The sequence below is a fragment of the Harmonia axyridis genome, chromosome 1, assembly GCF_914767665.1.
Source record: "Harmonia axyridis chromosome 1, icHarAxyr1.1, whole genome shotgun sequence".
NCBI lineage: Eukaryota > Metazoa > Arthropoda > Insecta > Coleoptera > Coccinellidae > Harmonia > Harmonia axyridis.
The window spans coordinates 52,313,509-52,333,024 of record NC_059501.1 but is presented as its reverse complement, the minus strand read 5'-3'; the positions used below and the strand labels follow the sequence as shown (position 1 = coordinate 52,333,024).

At 33.5% G+C, this 19,516-nt stretch overlaps 2 protein-coding genes across 2 annotated transcripts in view; one reads left to right on the top strand and one right to left on the bottom strand.

Moving 5' to 3' along the window:
• Nucleotides 1-1,679: 1,679 nt before the first annotated feature.
• LOC123679387 (dynein beta chain, ciliary-like) overlaps nucleotides 1,680-19,516 on the top strand; it is a 52,091-nt gene continuing 34,254 nt past the window's right edge. Inside the window, exons 1-2 of the mRNA XM_045616943.1 lie at nucleotides 1,680-1,896; nucleotides 8,648-8,986. Of these exons, the coding sequence (XP_045472899.1) occupies nucleotides 1,771-1,896; nucleotides 8,648-8,986 (465 nt within the window). The 5' untranslated portion in view covers nucleotides 1,680-1,770. The remainder of the gene's footprint in view (nucleotides 1,897-8,647; nucleotides 8,987-19,516) is intronic.
• On the bottom strand, nucleotides 15,043-18,642 carry LOC123679403. Its single transcript, XM_045616944.1, has 2 exons — nucleotides 17,407-18,642; nucleotides 15,043-16,803 (listed from the first exon to the last, which is right to left on the bottom strand). Exons 1-2 carry the CDS (start codon nucleotides 18,502-18,504, stop codon nucleotides 16,453-16,455), a joined length of 1,449 nt encoding a protein of 482 aa, XP_045472900.1. The 5' UTR covers nucleotides 18,505-18,642; the 3' UTR covers nucleotides 15,043-16,452.

Here is a 19,516-nt window from a genome sequence, read left to right as displayed (position 1 = left end):
AAAAATATAATAAGTTGAGTACGATTTTATGGTGAATACAGAGAATATTTGCAACAAAATGTGAAATTCATTTATCTGGAGGAAACTTGGTTATTTGAAAATGCCAGCATTATTCAACAGTGGACTCTAGAAAGAAAACAAAATGTTTTTCAAGTATATTCAAGGGTAAAAGTAGAAGGAGCACTATTTTGAATGCTGGATATTTGGATTTTTACCTGGATGTGTTGTTTTGACAGTGGTGATCATGAGGATTTTATAAATCTATGAAGAGAGAATTATTTTATAATTGGATTGCTAAACAAAGTCTTGGCATTGCATCTATAGTTTACATTCTATATTGAAATTAAGTATTGTTATATCTGTTTTTTGTTCTTCAATGAGTAATCCAAAAATCTAATAAATTCCAATTGCTTTAGAGAATTTTTACTGAGTATTTAATCGAAAAATATATTCAGAAGAGTAACTTCAAGAATTTCTTCACCTCTTACCCACTTGAAGATAATAATAGAATGCAATTAAATTTTAAAATTCACAAATTAAAAATAATTTCATGCAAAAATGCTTTTAGTGAGTGAGTTAAAGCTGTTATGGGCAAAATAATTTATGTAATTTAATAGAAACTAGTATAAAAGCATTTCAATAAAAAACAGAAAACTCGAGTACAAATAGTACCTATATTTTTCATACAAGTTTAATCAATCATTCATGTCATGAACAGTTTCAATAACTAGTGACTTTAGAAAGTAATTTACACATCGGCTGATAAATTGGTTCCAATTTTGAAAGTTACAGTACAACTGTGATGTCAAAATTTTTCATATACTAAATGGATTCTTTGAATTTTATTTCTGTCTTATTATAATATGGCTCTTTCATTCACTAAGCTATACTATTTGAATTTATCAACCAGTTTTTTCTGTTTTCTTCACCAGTTTAGACACCACAGTTAAAATGATCCATAAGAGTTATTTGATAACAATTTTGCAAGCAGGTTGGTATCCATTGTCCATCAGTAATGCAACAATTTTTGAAGAGCCTTTGGTGAAAAGGAATATGCATATTTTAATGATCTTCAAAGGGATCTTTCATGGGCGACTCTTAAATGAATATATATCTCTTCATTGGATTTCCTTGAAATGAGATTTCACTTTATTTTTACGTTATATAATCTGAATTTCAATTTATGAAATCATGACTGTATGCGTCCCTTCGTAATAATAGTAATTTCGAAAATTCAGGATCTTTCGGATACAAAAATGATGAAAATAATTTAAACTGGTTATTTCTATGATGAACCATAGCAATTTTTAGTGATATTTTTGTAACCAGAAATAAAGCCGCGACTAGACGTTCATGGCCTACTTCGATGTCAATAATTCCTGAATGGACTGTAGGAGGCACTCTTTCATTACATCATGGGTCGGTTCTTAGATTGAAATGAATATTCAAACAAAAAATCAACAAAAACCCACTAAGTTTTCGCCAAAATGATTTTTGATTTTTACGAGCCAAATCAAACTTCATTACAGTTTTTAAATAGTTTGAGACTAGACAACTTACGACTTCATTGAAGTGAATAGAAATTGAGGATTTTGTGAAACAAAGAAGAAAATGAACTCTTTGAAATATCAAAGTTTCATAGAATTAACTACAAATCAAAATACATAAGAAACAATTGGTGTAAAAAAGTTGATACGGGCTAAAAGAGAAAATGGCTAGTTACCAGAATCATTTCTTCAGTCAAGATCTACTGCTTTGTGAATTATCGATATGGATAAAAAGAAAGAAGATATTGTAATAGACCCTAGGATCGAACTCATGGGACAAATGCTTCTTCTTTCATACAGAGCGAAACCTGATAGATGGACCAAAATGCTGTCAATCGAAGATAATCTTGTGAGTATATTGATTATGTACTTTTTATTCCAAACAAAAATATTTGTATTCATGCTTATAATTTTTGAGAATTGTAGGAAACTTGAAGAATTTATTCAATAGTATTTAAATACAATTCGAATATTTGATATATTCAACTGTCAACCAATTTATTAATGACAAAAAGCATTAATTCACTTTATAAAACAAAACATACTTCTTGATTGGTGTATTAGAGAACTACTTCTCAACATTTCCTCTTTATACAACAATCTTCTGAAATTATCAAAATTATGATAAACTCATAGCTTCAATACAGAACTCCAGTTTCGGTCTCGGTAATGGTTTTGTACAAATGTCAGCTATCAACTTACTGGTTGGTAAATATGCTAACTCAACTTCTCCATTGGCTATCTTTTCTCTTATGAAATGAAAACGAACATAAATGTGCTTGGTTCTCCTATTCAGAATGGGATTATTATCAATCTTGTATGCACTTTGATGTCGTTATAAATTTTTATAGCCTTTGAAGAATTTACAAGTTCTGAAAAGAATGATTCTATAATTGCTAGATAACCTTATCTTCATCTTCAGCAGGATGATTTTCTCACGAAAATCTCAAACAACATAAATTTTAATAACGTAATTATCAAGACTAGTGTCAAATCATTTTGTGACAAATATCGAATTAGAATTGGCGGAGGTTATATATTCGATCATTAATTTTCGATGAGCCTGAATTACCTATGCCTTGAGTTTTGTTTGGTAACCGAGAAAACTAATGAAAGACAAGGCCTTCAATGTTCGGAAAATGGTTACCAGTTAATTTAAAATGTTTTTGGAAACATTTAGGTCCTTAATGAAAAAAGCTAATCACAATACTTGTCAACGTTGGTTCCCAAGGGTGTTCGAAGTAGACATAGGGATAAAAGCTACAAATTAAATATTATAACTTTTGAACCGGGAAACGTTTTGAATAGGTTTTTCATTTCTTTGCAGCTAAATAGGCTATTCCCCATTTATCGCTTAGGTTTTTCAAATTTTTTAGGGGTACCTATTTATCGTCTTTAATTATGAGTAGGATTTTAGCTGTTTTGCTCATAAAAAGTTCAATTTTCATTATTCGCTTATTTTCGTAGGAATATTTAAGGCAAAAGAAATATTTAAAATCAACCGGTTACCATTTTTCTACATTTAGTGGCATTATTCTTTCAATGCCCAATTTCTATGATGAACTTACGAGGAATGCCTTGAAAAAGAAACTAAAGATAAATTGGATTCGATTTATGGGAAATTTTATCAACTGCAAATACCATTCATTTCACTACAATTCTGAACTATTTCTGGATCCTTCTTCGGGTCAAAAAGATACTAATTTCTGAGGAACTCAAATGGCATCCCAAGAAACAGATAAAACTGACCAAGACAATTAAAGTTCAAAATTATATCAGATACAAAAAAATTACAGCAACTACAAATAATTTTCCAGCGTATAACTCATGTTCTCTCCTCTTACCTCCTAACAAAACAAAATATAATCGATTAAAAAAACTTTTTTTCAACAATTTAAGACGTTCAAGTCATCAGAAATTCATTAGATTAGATGATCTTTATAGAAGACTACTGGTTTCAGTCTGAAGAGAATATAAATCGTTAGTCTCACAACACGTTGAATAATTAAGTGTTGAGTTATCTAAAACACAGGATTCCTAAAGCGTTGATTGTAACGCTTTAGGAATCCTGTGTTTTAGATAACTCAACATCTTTCAAATAATGAAATGTGTCATTTTGAGAAATGCTTGATGGGCACGACAAAGCAACATCTTACCAATGAACATAAACTAGCAAAATAGGTAATATAAAATTCATTTCATGTGAATAGGTTATCGAAGGTCGAATTTTAAAGCAAGGAAAAAGAATATTGGACATGCCCTCAGGAGAAGTGCTAACCGTAGACACGTGTTTCGGGCTTTTGGCCCTCATCAGTACGGTGAAAAAGTGTTAGATGAGCAACACTTGAAGAAAAAAAAACAACAAACAAACGTAGTCCACAACAGAAGCCAGCTGTCCATTTGTGTTTTCCACAGGAAGACCCAATGGGTTTTCGGGCAACAACCAACATCACCACGTGGGAAGCTATAGCTTCCTGCGTGAAAACCTAGTCCTGGTAAAGATATGTGGAAAGGTTATCGAGGGTCAAATTTTAAAGCAAGAAAAAAGAATATCGGCATGCCCTCAGGAGAAGTGCTAACCGTAGACACATGTTTTGGGCTTTCGGCCCTCATCAGTATGGTGAAAAAGTGTTAGATGAGCAACACTTGAAGAAAAACAACAAAATAAAAAAAATAAAATTCATTTTACTTGAACTTCTATCAAACGAATGATGTTTGGATTCCAAATATAATATTCAATTCAATATAATTTCAATGAGCTAAGAATCAAGTTCCTCCTAAACATAAAGGCCAAGGTTCTTCTTAAATACTACGATCTGAAAGTTCAATTGAGATCAGTGGGGGATTCACTAGCAGACAACCTGAAGCTTGTGGCGGCAGAATGAGCATATTATTTTAATTTAATTTAGGGAATTGAACGAGAAATCTTATACACACATGAAGTGCAAATTTCGAAAATGGAGAAAATTTGAAGTATTCAACAAAAAGCGAAATACATGCATAGGCAAATACTCGATATTTCAAGATATCTGTTTGAACGATTGCGAAACGCTATGTAAATTAATAAATTATACTAAAGAATAAGATTGCTTACAATGATATTATACCGGATTCACGGCTTGACTTGATATTCAAGCTACTTAACTTGAAATTATCTTAAGTTCAGTCAAGTAGTAGTTTCTCAATGTCAAGTCAAGTACTTGATAAATAAATGACTTGAACTTCAGTTGATTTCAAGTCAAGCCCAAGTCAAGTATTTTGAATATCAAATCAAGACGTGAGTCCCTAGATATAATTGAAGATTATGGGAATTTAAAATCTCGTTAAAAAGTATTTTAATGCTTTTATAATTCAACTCAAACTTTAATAAAGTCAAAATCAAAATCAAAGTGTTATTTCTCTCAATTTGCATGGAACTGTCTGTTCGGGGTCCCATGCGATTGGTGAGGCTTTCGCTGAATATTGTTCTGGGATTGCAACTGTTAGCTTGCAACAATGCTATGGAAATGATATATTTCGCATGTGCACAACATCTAACTTGGTGCCCCATAGCTTTTACTTCCGACCAGTAGCTATGGAAGAAGTCATAAGTGCCATAAATTGCTTGAAAAACAAAAAAAGTGCTGGTATCGACTGCATCTCTTCAAGAATATTAAAAGTTTCGGCAGTGTATGTTGCGGGTCATATTGCGCAGCTGATAAATTTGTCAGTTACAACCGGCATATTTCCATCTACACTGAAGATAAGCACTGTTAGTCCAGTACATAAGCGAAATGATGTAAATGAAATAGAAAAAGGTCAATAGAACAATTGCTATGGCAGATATAAGAGCGAAAAAGAAACAAAAATTGGACTGTAATCAAGTAGCCGATTGCTGATGACTCGAAAATGTCATAAGGATGTAGAGATTTTTTCAAAAATGTTGTAATTTTTGACTGCAAGTTATCTTGAACTATTTTATTGGAACACCAATGTGGTCAACTCGTATGAGTTACAGAATGAAAAAAAAACAATTTTAAGCCTAGTCTTGCAATAATTGAATAAAATGAAGTATTGTTACCCTTCTTGCAATCAAGTTTATTATTGATTATATACAACTGCGAATAAATAATAGTAAATTACAGGCCAATCTCAATTGTCAGTGCTATTTCCAAAATTATTGAAAAATTTTTTTAAAAGCGAATGTTGGATTATTTGAATAAATTCGATATCATCACAAGTTGTCAACACGGATTCAGGGCTGGTTGCTCAACTGAGACCGCGGCTGTGTCATTTGTTGAAAATACTTATAGATGGTTGGATGATGGCCTCTGTGTCGCTGGTATCTTTTTCGACTTATCGCGTGCATTTGATTGCCTAACTATACCGTTTATAATGGATAAATTATATAATTTAGGATTTGGAGGAATTTTCTTAGAATGGTTGCATAGCTTCCTGGCGGGAAGATCCATGATTGTCAGGGTGGGTGACTCATATTCGAGTAAATATGGTGTCAATATCGGTGTTCCTCAGGGATCGGTGTTGGGGCCTCTCTTGTTTATTTTATACGTGAATGATATGCCTGAATATCTTAATGGCTATAAATTGATCAAATTAGTTTTATTTGCGGATGACTTCTCTATTGCCGTAGCATCTAGAGATATTAATGAGCTCCAATTATGCTGTACCATTCTATTGAGGGGCTTCATTGATTGGTGTGGAGCAAATGCGCTTATTGTAAATATTCAAAAAACAAACCTCATATCTTTTGGCATAAGGGGTTCTGTCCCATTGACCCTTCAGTTGGGAGTTGTACAAATTTCTTCTACAGAAACTGTAAAATTTTTAGGTGTACCGGGTTTTTCACCATAATTTGACCCCCCCTTTAACTTTGTTACTAAAAGAGACTAGAGTTTTCTAAAATGATTTCACAAAACGAAAAATATACAGAGTGGGCAACATATTGATGGCAACTTCATCTATTAAATGAAACACCCTGTATATTTTTCTATATTTGATTAGCTCTCTTTCCCCTGATTTCGAATATATAACATACGTTTGGCCTATCTCTCTTATTCTGAGTACCACAGACTCACAGAGTTTCAAATTTTAAGAACCACCAGGCCAGCTAAGTAATCAGTTTTCAAGTGGTAGGCTGCCATAACTCAAAATGCTTTTTTTTGAGTTATATCGTTGGGAACGATACGACATACGTTTTTCAGTATAAATTGGAATTTGGATGAGTTGAATGCAACTCCAAAAACTCCTTGCAGCTTTCTTATTTTTATTTTTCTTCACATAAAGTGAAAATATTTCAAATTTTTCTTCTTTCCGTGCATGTCACGTATGTCGTATATCGTTACAAACGAGATAACTGAAAAAAGGGCATTTTGAATTATCGCAGCCTTCCACTTGAAAACTGATTACTTAGTTTGCCAGGTGGTTCTTAAAATTTGAAACTCTGTAGTAATCAGAATAAGAGAGATAGTGGTCTAGACGTGACGATATAACTAAAAAAAAAGCATTTTGAGTTATGGCAGCCTACCACTTGAAAACTGATTACTTAGTTTGCTGGTGGTTCTTAAAATTTTAAACTCTGTGTACTCAGAATAAGAGAGATAGACCAAACATATGTTATATATTCGAAATCAGGGGAAAGAGAGCTAGTCAAATATAGAAAAATATACAGGGTGTTCCATTTGAAGAAATGAAGTTGCCATCAATATGTTGCCCACTCTGTATATTTTTCGTTTTGTGAAATCATTTCAAAAAACCTCAGTCGATTTCGTGAAACTTTTGTAGAAAACATTTTTTTGCACCTCTTTTTTGTAATAAAGTTAAAGAGGGGGTCAAATTATGGTGAAAAACCAGGTACATCTCGATAGTAATTTGGAATAGTGTGAACACATTGATGTACTGAGTGAAAAACTCAATACATCCTATTACGCTATAAATAAATTAAAACTATGTCTGCCATTGAATTCTATTCTGGATGTATACTACAGTTTAGTTTACAGTCATTTACAATATAACTTCTTATTATGGGGAGATTCTGTCGACGTAAACAGAATATTTATAGCTCAAAAAAAAAATAATGCGTATGATTTTCAATGTCAGCCCACTTTCCTCCTGCAGGCCGCTCTTTATTGAACATCGCATCCTGACGGTTCCTTCTATTTATATATACAAATCTCTTATGAATACAAGACGTAATCTGAGAAACTTGGTTGGATTGTAGAACTATCACAAGTATTTCACGAGAAACCAAAGAACATTGTGTCTTCCTCAACATAGGACAACAAAATTTGAACTGTCCCCATCTTATAAGGGCATTAAAATATTCAATAACCTACCTGAGAAGATTAAGATTTTAAATGAGTTCAGATTCAGGGATGCCATAAAGCGTTTATTGATTGAAAAAGCTTATTACAGTGTGGGGGAATACATGACAGATGGTCAATTCAGATAATCTTTTTTCACTTATTATGTTTTAAGATTATATTATATTATGTTTGTGTTCATTCTCTCTTAGAAATAGCTTATTCATTTGTACTTCATTAAATATATGACTTGTTCCATACATTCTTTGTAATGTCAAAGGGATCAATGAAAAATTATTATTATTATCATTATTATAATACTTACAGATACAGATGATTGAGGAAGGAAATCCATTCTATTGATTCAAAACTGAGAGTTTAATAAAAATGTTTACAAACACATGGTTACCATGTGTTTCTACATATTTATTGCGTACTTTCAAGATAATTGACGTACTAGATAATTCCATAAATTGTAGCTTTGTCCTGAATTGTGGATTGAACCTATCTTTTAGTTTTTAATTTCATGACCTGGAAGTTTTATTTATAGAGGTGACTCTCATTATTATGTTTCTGTCTGACTTTGCACTGTTAGGTTCAGATTGATTATAAGTTCTGATTTGAATAACTAATGAGTTTTGTTTTTTTTGATAGTCGTTTGTATTGAAAATTGTTTCAAGTGCCCTGAAGATGGCCATGTAAATGGTCGAAAGCTTGGCTGAATTTAATGAAGAACTTAAATAAGATCTTTGAGCGACTTTCTACCCAATATATTATTTCTTCCATTCATAAAAATTTCAGAAAATCATTACCATATTCTTGGACGACCCCAAGGAGCAGGACCTCACAGTGACCCTGCTCGGCGGACTATTTCACGTTTTCAAGGAATACGATGCTAACATCAAGCAGAAGTACACCCGTTTCTTTCGGAAGAAGAAGGAAAAAGTTACAGTGGAGAATTTCATGAGTGTACTTAATTATGCTGATTTATCCGGGAGGCCCATTGAAGATTTGTTCGTCACACTGAACACATTTTTCATTCCGATGCTAAACAATCCAAGGAATCAAGTTGGTTGGCCGGACACCGTGAAAGTAGACGTTCAAATGCATCTGGCCGAATTCAAGAATGATGTAGACGAGGTGAGTTGAAATTTGGTTAATATTATTTGGTTAACTTTAACAAGTATTCGATATAAATCTTCGATAAAAATCAAACATGATCCGGTAATAGATTCCTAGATGAAACAAACTTTCAAATTTGAAAGTTCAAAGATTGAAGAAGATTAAATAAATTCCTTCAATAGTTTGATAGTTAAATGTTCATCAATTTAATGAAAACACGGAGCTACCTACTGGAGGGACATATTTCAAAGGAAATTTAGACCTGTGCCGAGCACTAATGAGATGTGCTGCGAGCGCAGAGTCTGGTCAAATATAAGACGAAGTGATATAAACAAGTTCGCGCATTAATAGGATGATCTTCGAACAGGAAAAGAAACTGTCCTCCTAAAATCGAACTAACGATGATTCACATAATCGTACAGTTTGTATTAATACATATTAATCTATAAATAAAATATAATAATAATAAATATATTAGTATATTCTAAAACAAGTTGCAAAATGGTCTCCTATTCCAACACGAATGCGAAATTCGAACGCACGAGTGTTGGAATTGCCATCTGCAACGAGTATAAGACGATATTGCCTTTATTTCAGTCAAGTTCGGTGAAATATTGTCGAAATTCAATGAAAAATTAAGATTATATATCCTAGTGATTTTTGCATTGTATCTTGGCAGTTGGTGTGACTATTACGAAAATTGACAGATTACGGAATTTGAATATGAATCGTACGTTTCGAATTCTGAAATAATTTACAATTACGCATTAAATTCATGAATAATCCATTAAACACCACCTAAATTAAGAGAAATTGCGAATAATGTTGCAAATCATTTCACTATACCTATCCAAATTATTTTAGGTACATTGGCAATTGACGTGAGTTGAAATTTGATAGGATTGGAAGTCAGTATAGACAAACACAAAACGAAAAATCTAACCGAAAACGATGCTGTAATGAGTTCATTATAGCATTGTTTTTAAAACTGTAATGAACTCATTACGATACTGAAAAAGAAATGTATTCTCTGAAACAAGTTATAGAATGGGCTACTATTTTAACACGAATGCAAAAGCATGAGTGTTGGAATTGCCTTCTGCAACGAGAATTAAACTATATTTTCTCTATCAGTCAAGTTTTGTGAAATATTGTCCATATTCAATGAAAAATTCAGAATATACATCCAAGGGACTTTTGTATTGAATCTTGGCAGTTGGTGTGACAGTTACAAAAATTATAATAATAAATGATTTATTCCCCGTAAAATAAATACAAATCAAAATTAATAAAGTTTTTTCTCGTGTAATAGTAAATAAACCGATGATACCCATGAAGTAAGACTCACTATGGAAGTATTTATCGATTCCATCCACGACGTATGGATTCATAGCGTATTCATAAGTTGCACGATTTCACCTCTATTTAATCAAGAAGCCAAGACCTCAGCTTCTTCTTGAACGAAGAATAGTTCCTTACATCTTTTATATACTATGGAATCTGACAAAACAATCTAGGAGCCATGTAGTAGAAGGATCTCTGGCCTAAAAATTTGAAAGCTCTATGCCTTACAAACTGGTTATTCCTCCAGTACCTTGTGTTATAGTTATGATCGATTGGCATGAATTAAGTAGTAGTCATATTTTTATACTGTAGACATACCATTCTATAACAATAAAGTTTTGTTACTTCGAATACTGAAATCTCATGAAATAGTCTTTCCGTAGGTCATTTTCATAAATGATTTTCAAAAAAATTTTCTGCATCACATTAAGGTGCATTAAATGACAATTATTTGTTCCACCCCAACCAGAGATACCATATTGTATATGAGATTCCACAAGAGAATGATATAGTATTTTCAACTCTATTAAATGAAGAATTTTTTTTAGTCGCTTAAAGGTAAACAGCATTGACCTCAATTTTTTACCACCCCACAAATATGAATGTTCCATTTAAGATGTCTATCAAGTTCTATTCCCAAATAAGTCGTGGATTCAACACCTTCAATAATTTAAAACGAGTTCTGACCTGCATTGAGTTCATTTTAGTACTGTAGTGAACTCATTACAATACTGAAATAGAGAAAATATGTAATTATACATAAAATTACGAATATTCTTCATTTATGTGAATATCAACATGATTAAAGATATTTGGAATATCAAAAATCTAACATGACATGAAAAATTTAGAAAAAAAATTTATTCTCTCCAGTCTCCACATCTAAAACATTAATAAAAATTTAATTAAATATACCGAAATGATGCGAAAATCTAACATGATATGCGAAAAATTATGCAAAAAATTCATTACGCATTTGATTCGCTCTCTCCATAATATTATTCGCCATATGTTTTTTCCACCACTTTTTTTTCTGTCATTCCATATACCTATAGGACTGTTGATGTGGGGGATGTATCGCTGTGCGTTTTCCTTGACCTTTCCAATTCCTTTGACACGGTGGATCATACCTTGTTGTTGCGGACCTTGGAGCGGTTGGGGTGCGTGGTGGTTGAGAATTTTTTCTAGCTATTTATTAGGTAGTATTCAAATTGTGTAGATCAGTAAAGCATATAGCGAGGAAAGGATTGTTCTGTCCTTTAGCGATGAAGCGCACTTCTGGTTGAATGGCTACGTCAACAAAGAAAACTGCCGCATTTGGAGTGAAGCTAATCCTCAAGTGTATGCCGAAACACCGTTAGATCCAGAAAAACTGACTGTTTAATGCGCTTTATGGGCTGGTGGAATCATTGGTCCGTACTTCTTCAAAAACGATGATGGCCAGAACGTTACAGTCATTGGTGATCGGTATAGAGCCATAATTACTAACTTTTTCATTCCTGTATTGAACAACCATGATGTCCAGGAGCTGTGGTTCCAACAAGACGGCGCAACATGTCACACAGCTCGTGCCACAATCGATTTATTGAAAGACACGTTTGGTGACCACCTAATTTCACGTTTTGGACCTGTGAATTGGCCTCCAAGATCTTGTGATTTAACACCGCTAGACTAAGTACTTTCTGTGGGGCTATGTAAAGTCATTGGTCTATGCGGATAAGCCACAAACCGTCGACCGGCTCGACCATTTGCAAGACAACATTCGCCTTGTTATTGCCGATATACGGCCACAAATGTTGGAAAAAGTCATCGAAAATTGGACGTCCAGATTGGACTACATCCGAGGCAGCCGTGGCGGTCATATGCCGGAAATCATATTTGAAATGTAATGCCACAAGATTATCTTGCGGATAAATAAAATTCACGTCAATCGAATAATCCATCGTTGTTCTATTGCAATTTGAAATTCTATAGCTCTAAAAGAACCCTTTATAATTGATTGGTAAAGTTTAATCAACACTTTTGTGAATAGGCTTGAACTCGCGGGGAACCTACTTCTCAACATTATCCGATTAATCAAGTGGGACAACTGCTCAGAAATTTCTTTCAACGTTTCAGTTCTCATCCGGTTGTAATAAACCCCTTTCTTTGGGGGTATATATGGGTCAATGGAAGAGCGGCTTTCCACTGACTAAAAATAAAAAAAATATGATGTTATTGTGGGTTCGGCCCGTCGCACTAGGGACAGGTCTTTTTGTTGATTTTTCTTTCTTGGGGACAGGATTATATTTCCAGGTTAATCAAACTCAATTGATTCTTTAAAATCAAATATAATAAAGCAAAAACCAAAGTTACAGTATTCAAAAATTTGTACTATTTGACTCAACGGCCAAAACTTTCAATGCAGAAAAATATATCTCAAATGATCCACTAATTATTCATTAAACATTGAATTTGGGAGAATCAGGACTACTCAACAAGACAAAAATAAAAAGAAACCCAAAAGATCGTTAAGCTGTTACTTGCCCTTATCCCACGGGGCTAGGTTGGTATACCTAGTTTTAATAAACTCCTTTTCAACTTTTCACACGAGACGTGTAATTCTTTTTTTATTCACTTCACCCCCGAATCACGCACTCAAAGCTAATCTATCTTTATAACAAAACAAAATTGAAACTTTATCAAAAACCCCTGTTTTCTACTTCTGAGAATGACCTAGCTCATCCTTTCTTAGAGTAAAACAAATTCTTCTTTCTTAAATACTTGAAGTTCCTTGAACTCACTCATCTACTGAATTTTCCTTTTTTATTTAACTCAAACATAAAAAATAGGACTCTTATCTAAAAAAAAAATTGCTTTACTCTAAGTCCGGTTTCGCGACCGACGTAATATTCCCGTTACTATTGACTTCCCTGAGTCCCCGATCGATACTGCCTTATTTTTCTAATCCATTTTCCCAATTGATCTCTTACAGAGGGGCTTAGTTGAGGGAATTAAAAGCAATTTCATGTTATTTACCAAATATTTTTCCAAAGAATTATTCCGTTCAAATATATTAGATCATCATAACTGCGTATTGAACCTTCAAAGACAAATTTAAAAACCGTGTTGACCACTCAATTTATGTGGCATTAATGACCAATATACTTGAGATACAGAACAAAGAAAGTGCTGAAGGATCTAATTATGAATTATCGACAATTCGAACCTCTCACACTGCGTAGAATTTGGTTCGAATTAATTTGGAAGGTTTTACCAATTTCCCATTTATTACACTACTCCCTCCTTCGAAAAAGTTTTGGCATCGGTTGCCATAACTTTTCCCTTACTTTTAGCCATATTAATAATAAAGTCCTTCCTCTCCAGAATTTACAATAACACTAACCTATTTCAATATCGAAACTAGCTCAAACGTAAATTAAAATTTTCAATTCTCAAATTATAAAGCTCATCATCAACTTTCCAAATACTAATTAATAGATGCAACATGAAACTATAACCTATTTACCAAACTTTTCAAAGCATAACTTAAAAAAAAACCTTTCATTCTTTCATTTCTACCTACAAACAACAAAATTGAAAATCATATAATCAATTCAGGATATCTTTTCTCCTATGCACTTCACTAACTCCAGCATGGAGTTTGTTCACTTTTCGGAATTTCAAAATTTCACTTTCGCGGCACTTCCTGGTTTCATGAATCTGCTTCCTAGGGTTGTCTTATGGAATGGTACTTTGTTTCTTCTTTGGATCTCATCCTCCTCACGGAAATAACCTTTTACTTCGATGTCCCTCATAGTTCTGGTGATCTCATCTTCTTCTGCTTGGTCATGATTTATTTCTCTCATAGGGCTGATACTCCATAGATTGGCTAGCATTATTTTCCCATATATAAAATTTCATATAACGACGATCGGTATTATAAATTCAAGCCGTATTTAATCATACGAAATAAAGCGTTGAATACCATTAGTCCACTAACAAATAGTCCCATATTGGCGAGCGAGTCATTTCCTCCCAATATACTCGACGTCCAAAACCCCTGGTCTGACGTCTACGGTATGCACCTTGCATACTTCTACCATTTGGATGCAGAATTCAGGATTCTCTGGGCATCTTCTTCATCCTCAGTTTGATCCTGATCCCATCTTCTTCTTCAGCTTCTAAAGCTTTTCCACAAAAATTCTCCAATATAAATTAATATCATAATAATGATCATCTTTATCAACTGCCTCTTGATAGAACTGGACTCTAACCAGTTCATTGACTACGTCATCACTTTGCAAGAAGTGTTCAGCCGTTTTTCAACTTTTCTGTATTTCCCAGATGTAATTCGGATGAAGGTTATTCCGTAAACTAGGATTCGATCCAACCATCTTCCTGCCGTTGCTTCCATCCTTCGATATTACCATTTGATAATTTATCATAAAATTTTTCATAAAAGCATTACAAAAAAAACTAAACCTAGCTACATCAATTCAATTGAATGTTTCATTATCTCCGTTACAATTTCTTGATCAATTAAATCATTACAAAAACAACTAAACATAACCACCATAAACTGTATTTTATTTGCCAAAAAAAAACCTCAAAAATTTTAATCAAAAATTAATAAAACTCCTAACTGTTTTTTTTTTCTTCAACCGTTTTGCTCGCTTTTCGACGACCATAACGGAATCTACGTAATGGGCAGGAGCGATTGTTTCCTGAGGGCTATCTTCCTACGACTCCCCACGATACCCAAAAATAGGTGGCTACTCCTTAAAGTTGAGAGCGACCCTTGAATCTCACGTATAGGGCAGGGGCGATTCAATTTCCCTGAGGACATATATCTAAGTTTTGTCCCACGTTACCCAAAATTTCAAAAAATGTAAAAACAAATTGGGTTTTGTATCATCCAAAAATAAAAAAAAATTAATTATCTTATCTGCACACTTCCAACTCCAGACTTATCTTTATTACTTATTATCTTTCACCTCATTATAAATACGAATGGAATTAAAAAACAAAATAAATCAACGTGAATTTGACAACTCTATATACTTCACTTCTACTAATTATTTACTGAATATCCTTACTTCCACTCCTCTACAATAAATCCACATAATTCAACAATAATTAGATCTGTTTCTCAAAAACTGAAACTATCCTCATAATTCGAAATGTATATTCTGACTCCTTCCCCAAGGATCAAAATCATAATATTAATTTACTTCAAATCTTCACATGTCAAAAGAAAAAAAAAACACCATAAGTCCTCATTCTTTTTCCGAAAGTCAACTCCTCCCAAAACTCAAATAATCATATTAAGAATCATCTCAATAAAATCCTAAAATGAAAAAGCCACTAATGTTTCCTCGTACAAAACTTTTATTGAAAATACGTCATAAATCCAAAATAAAAAAATTATCATCATTACTCAGCACCTTTAGTGTCTTGATTCCATAAATTAAATCCTCAAACAAATTCATAATATCTAAATTACTTCATAGATTTCCTCAACTATTTCAAAGTCCAACTGTTCTAAAAAAAAATTTCTACTGCCATTTCGCTATATTTCCCTAATATGAAAAAATAAACGATTCATCAAAATTCACCAATATTATCAATATTTTACACAATCGTCGTAATTTCCAAAATAAAATAAATAAATATCCATAAATCATCAACTCACGCAATATTTACCAAAATGTCACTAATCTACATTACAATGGATTTATCGATACACTTATCCGTTAGTCCCATCCCCATCGATCTGGCGGACGTCGTATCCTAGTCGATCTACGTAGAGGGATTTCATCCTCCTCTACTTCCTCATTTTCAAATTGCGCTCGATTGAACCTCATATTCATCCTCATCGGCGAAAATTTTCGTATCTCAATCTGTTCATCATCAGATTCGGTCTCGCTACCGTCCGTGTCTAATTTTTCCGAACCGTCGGATTCTTCTATATCTATCCCAAGCTCTCGATTTCTCGCGGTATACGATTTTAACCTATCTACATGAACGATTTGTTCCTCTCTACCCCCACATTTCCTAATTCTATAGGTCATCGGACCAAGCAATTCCACGATCCTACAAGGTCCTACCCAAAGTTCCATTAATTTTCTTGATATACCCTTTTTCTCCGACATTTTTTTTTAATAAACTAATTCCCCTACATCAAATTGAGGAACCACTGTATTTTTGTCAAATTTCTCAACCCTATAAGATTTTACCTTTTTTATTGGTTCAGTTAATTCCCAAGATTTCGTACTTGTAATATTTTGCTTCGAAATTTTTCCTTTTCCACGGATTTTCCTCTCATCTTTTTCTGTCATCCCTATCGCTTCGTTAACCCTTATTTCTTCAATATCTCTATTTGACTGATTTATCCCTTCTCGTTTTGAAAAACCCTTTGTTTCAAATTCCGCTATATTTTCTACTTGAATACCAATATCCCTCATCACTAAATTTCTTTTCTCCTCGTGATTTTCCGTTTGAGTACCGACCTCCGTCTTTACCTGCAATTTCTCTCTTTCTTGTTTTTTCGAACTAATCTGATTTACCCTGAAGAGGTTAACTTGTATTTCCTCTTTATTTTTTTCTGTATATATAAATTCATTCAAATCTTTATTCATAAATTTAAACTCTCTTCCCCACATAGTTACCGATGGTTCCTGTTCATACTTAATATGCGCTTGATTTTCCTTAAGAAAATCCCTACCTAGTATTATATCAACGTTCCCCAATGTTTGATCATCCACTAATATAACCGTCCAATCTATCTTCAATTTTTCTCCTATTGGACTCACCGCAATATTCGCCGTACCCCAGGTACGTACATTATGACCTGATACGCTAGTTAACTCACAGTCAACACCGTATTCATTGACCTCCTCTCTTGAGATCAATCCCCTTTTTACGAGAGACACCGCTGCCCCTGTATCTATCAAACAAACACCTATATTTCCGTTGATACTTAATCTAATCAAGTGGGGTACGTCATGCATTCTTGCCGAATTTACTTCCGGAATGACCATGACCGTACGTTCCCTAAATTCTCTACTAGGTAGCCGCCCTTTTGGCGAACGCAATCCGTTCTGAGTACCGACCTCCTTATAACACGTCTTTACCGGCAATTTCTCTTTCTCGCTTAGTTTCTCCGACCTAATTCGATTTACGCGATTCTCTTTAAATTTTCCCCATGATCCCTCATTACTTGATCCCTGATTACATGACTCAACTTCCTGTCTCATCTCTATAGTTTTTTTCCTCTTTTCAAATGGCAAATTTATTCTTCGTAAAACATCTCTATTAATATGTATCGTCCCAATGTCAAAATCCTTTCGTCTTCCTGGTTCTATCTCACGATCGTTCATGGCACATTCCTTTACCCAGCGCCCCGGCTGATTATCGATATTTCGCACTCCTTGAGTTTTATGTATAGCTCTTACATTCCTACATTCCCTTGCGAAATGACCTAATTGACCACACGAAAAACAAATCCTCTCGACGTTTTGTCCTCTTTTTCCCCAATTTAATCCAGTACTCCTACAATTTTTCGCGATATGTCCCTTCTTCTCGCATAATTGGCAAGTTATTTCAGATTCAATTACCGATATTTGTGAATTAAATGACCTGTATTCCTGAATAATTTTATTTTTCATTTCATGTAGTTTTACCAATTCTTCCGCTTTTTCTAAATCCAAGTTTTTTTCTAGTAACAAAAACATACCAACCTCCTTCATAATATCTTTTCGAAGTCCCATTTTAAATTGATTTAAAATCAAATTCCTATTTATCTTTCTTATACCCAATTCTTCCTCTTTCGTCGCTCCGACCAAATCTTCAGTTAATAATTCCGCACCTATTGTTCTTAATCTGATACAAAATGAAGATACATCCTCATCCTGTCCCTGCATACATCCACTCAAATTCCACTGACATTCCCCCGGCAATTTTTGTGAAGTAAATTTTTGAATTAATCTTAATTTTAATTCTGCATAAGTCAATGAATTTAAAGTGATATCTGATTTAAAATAGATGTATGCTTCGCCTTCTAATTTTAGTTTCAATAGAGTGAGGGTTTTGTCCTCACTCCATCCTTCTAATTTTGCCCTTAATTCTAATTCATCAAAATATCTCAAAGCTTCTTTTCCTGTAAAATTTCCCAAAGTAGTCGACATCATTCCTAACGAATAGAGTGGCATATTTACTAACGCCGGATTCACAGGTGGATTTAGAAAATGAACGTCCAACGAAAAAATTAACTAATTATAATTCAAGCCCTATAATTGATGTACTCCAACTACCTGAATAACGTACAAAAACTATCAAAATCCGTCACACTCCTTTACCTCAACAAAATGGAAGAGCGGCTTTCCACTGACTAAAAATAAAAAAAATATGATGTTATTGTGGGTTCGGCCCGTCGCACTAGGGACAGGTCTTTTTGTTGATTTTTCTTTCTTGGGGACAGGATTATATTTCCAGGTTAATCAAACTCAATTGATTCTTTAAAATCAAATATAATAAAGCAAAAACCAAAGTTACAGTATTCAAAAATTTGTACTATTTGACTCAACGGCCAAAACTTTCAATGCAGAAAAATATATCTCAAATGATCCACTAATTATTCATTAAACATTGAATTTGGGAGAATCAGGACTACTCAACAAGACAAAAATAAAAAGAAACCCAAAAGATCGTTAAGCTGTTACTTGCCCTTATCCCACGGGGCTAGGTTGGTATACCTAGTTTTAATAAACTCCTTTTCAACTTTTCACACGAGACGTGTAATTCTTTTTTTATTCACTTCACCCCCGAATCACGCACTCAAAGCTAATCTATCTTTATAACAAAACAAAATTGAAACTTTATCAAAAACCCCTGTTTTCTACTTCTGAGAATGACCTAGCTCATCCTTTCTTAGAGTAAAACAAATTCTTCTTTCTTAAATACTTGAAGTTCCTTGAACTCACTCATCTACTGAATTTTCCTTTTTTATTTAACTCAAACATAAAAAATAGGACTCTTATCTAAAAAAAAAATTGCTTTACTCTAAGTCCGGTTTCGCGACCGACGTAATATTCCCGTTACTATTGACTTCCCTGAGTCCCCGATCGATACTGCCTTATTTTTCTAATCCATTTTCCCAATTGATCTCTTACAGAGGGGCTTAGTTGAGGGAATTAAAAGCAATTTCATGTTATTTACCAAATA